This window comes from Penaeus monodon, chromosome 14, assembly GCF_015228065.2.
Source record: "Penaeus monodon isolate SGIC_2016 chromosome 14, NSTDA_Pmon_1, whole genome shotgun sequence".
NCBI classification, from domain to species: domain Eukaryota; kingdom Metazoa; phylum Arthropoda; class Malacostraca; order Decapoda; family Penaeidae; genus Penaeus; species Penaeus monodon.
Genome location: NC_051399.1, coordinates 19,676,971 through 19,679,470, shown reverse-complemented (window position 1 = coordinate 19,679,470; position 2,500 = coordinate 19,676,971). Strand labels below are relative to the sequence as shown.

At 37.0% G+C, this 2,500-nt stretch overlaps 1 protein-coding gene across 2 annotated transcripts in view; it reads right to left on the bottom strand.

The window, feature by feature from the left end:
• Positions 1-385, bottom strand: part of LOC119580947 (glycine-rich cell wall structural protein-like) — a 6,764-nt gene extending 6,379 nt beyond the window's left edge. For both annotated transcript variants that reach the window (XM_037929192.1, XM_037929191.1), the window contains exons 1-2: positions 365-385; positions 1-267 (exon numbers count right to left, since the gene is read on the bottom strand). The exon at positions 1-267 is cut by the window's left edge. In XM_037929192.1, the coding sequence (XP_037785120.1) occupies positions 1-267; positions 365-373 (276 nt within the window). In that variant the 5' untranslated portion in view covers positions 374-385. The remainder of the gene's footprint in view (positions 268-364) is intronic.
• Positions 386-2,500: the final 2,115 nt, after the last annotated feature.

Sequence of the window (2,500 nt, the reverse complement as noted above, 5' to 3'; positions counted from 1 at the left end):
ACCAGCACCAGCTCCTCCAAAACCACTGCCAGCCCCTCCTCCAAGGCCTGCTCCTCCTCCGAAGCCAGTACCAGCTCCTCCGAAACCACTGCTTGCTCCTCCGAAGCCACTTCCATCTCCTCCGAAACCTCCACTTCCCGAGGAACCTCCAAACCCGCTGCCACCGAAGCCTCCTCCTCCAGATCCCACATTAGGAGTCCCGTAGGAGGTAGACGGGCTTTGGGGCAGTGATGCCACGGCGGCAATCACACCACAGAGCACTAACTTCTGAAGAGGAGGAAAACAAAATATTTGTTAAGCTAATTATTTACGCGGCACTAATAAATTCATAAGAATCTCACATGACTTAGACACACTGTTTTACCGATATCATTTTTGTTGAGAGATGGAGTCGAACTGAATGAAGAGCACGGGGACTAGGCGCTTATATACCGTGCGGCGTCAGGCTCTTCCGCTCCGCCCGACGCCTTTCACTCCCTCTGCACCGTCATTCGGCGTTTGGGAAGTGGCCTTGACCGAAAGCCCATAGAGAAAATTGCGAACAGGAAGTTTTTTTATATTCTTGGACTCACAGCTCTTTGTTCTGTGATGATAATTCCACATAGTGTTTTTAATCAGAGCAATATAAGCTTTCTTTGTCTCATATAGGCACACGGAATATGAGCTTCCTTCTGACGTCTTGGAAAATGCTATATATCTAGTCTTTATTTCCTTCCATTATCTTCTGTTCCAGTTGCAGATAGAGTTAGACTTATAGATTGGCAGATGAAGAAAACGTACATAGTTTTGTCAGCATATACAAGAAAATTATAAACAACGGATTAGAATATGTTGTCTGTACACAAATGCATTATTTACTCAGTTTGCACATATGAATTCAGGTGCTTCAAATATATATATATATATATATATATATATATATATATATATATATATATATATATATATGTGTGTGTGTGTGTGTGTGTGTGTGTGTGTGTGTGTGTGGTGTGTGTGTGTGTGTGTGTGTGTGGGTGGGTGGGTGTGTGTGTATACACTGTGTGTGTGTGTGTGTGTGTGTGTGTGTGTGTGTTTGTGTGTGTGTGTGTGTGCACATACACATGTGTGTATATATATATGTATATATATATATATATATATATATATATATATATATATATATATATATATGTATATATATACATATATAGACACACACACACACACACACACACACACACACACACACACACACACACACACACACACACACACACACACACATATGTGTCTATATGTGTCTATATATGTGTCTATAATGTCTATATATATATATAAATATATATATATATATATATATATATATATATATATATATATATATATATATATATGTATATACAATTATATATATATATATATATATATATATATATATATATATATATATATATATATATATATAATCATTATGATTTATTAACTCTGTTATGTTTATTTATACGAAGATATATCTATAGAGATGCATATACTTTTCTACCACTATGTAGCTCTTTACCTAATCACCGACAGTTTTCATTTAAAAACTGAATATAGAAATAATAAATGTAAAGTGCCTGAACTAATAGTATCGCTCTTTTTTCTCCAATCTATCTGTCTATCTTTCCGTCTCACTCCTCTCTCTCTCTCTCTCTCTCTCTCTCTCTCTCTCTCTCTCTCTCTCTCTCTCTCTCTCTCTCTCTCTCTCTCTCTCTCTCTCTCTCAGTATTCCTGAATTTTTTTTTATAAGCTATAGCTGCCCTCAAATATGTGAGTTTTGATGGTAAGTTCAACTGGTAGGATACTCTTGTTTATCGCATTATATAAGTAGACTGTACATTCGAAGAATACTGTCTTGGAGTACATGTGGTCGTTAATTTAGCTAAGTAATATGGGGCTGAGGATCAGACGCTGATCTTCTGTACCTCAGTGTTGCTCATTAGTGGAAAATACAGCTTGATGGCTAAAAAAAACTATTATAATATTAGAAGTCTATGGTAAATGCAGCCACGGGATTTTTCTTGCTTGAAGCAGCTAGTTTTTTGTTTATTTGGAGGTGAACCCTTGTAAACCCTGCTATTGCTTCACACATTCATCCAACAGTTTACTGTATAATCCTGCATGATTCTCTTTTTTAATTACAGGCTATGTGTTTTTTTTGTTTGTTTGTTTGTTTGTTTGTTTGTTTTTTGTCGTCCTTAGTTTGCCTTTGTCTGACACCCATAGGCCAAGTGGACCATTTAGCGACAGGTAATCTTTTTGCGACAAATATCTCCAGAATATATTTTGCTTCTTTATCAGCGCAGGTCCAGAGCTGATATTGTAGAGCAACGATTGGTTCCTGAGGTATGCTACTTTACTCGTAATATGTCTAGCTTGTTCAGCATTTTATACTTTCCATTGTTTTGATTTTTTTTTCAGATTATGGAGGGGCTCTGGCTGAGTTTTGTTTTCTCAGCAGTCTTCAGGCTTCAGATGCAGG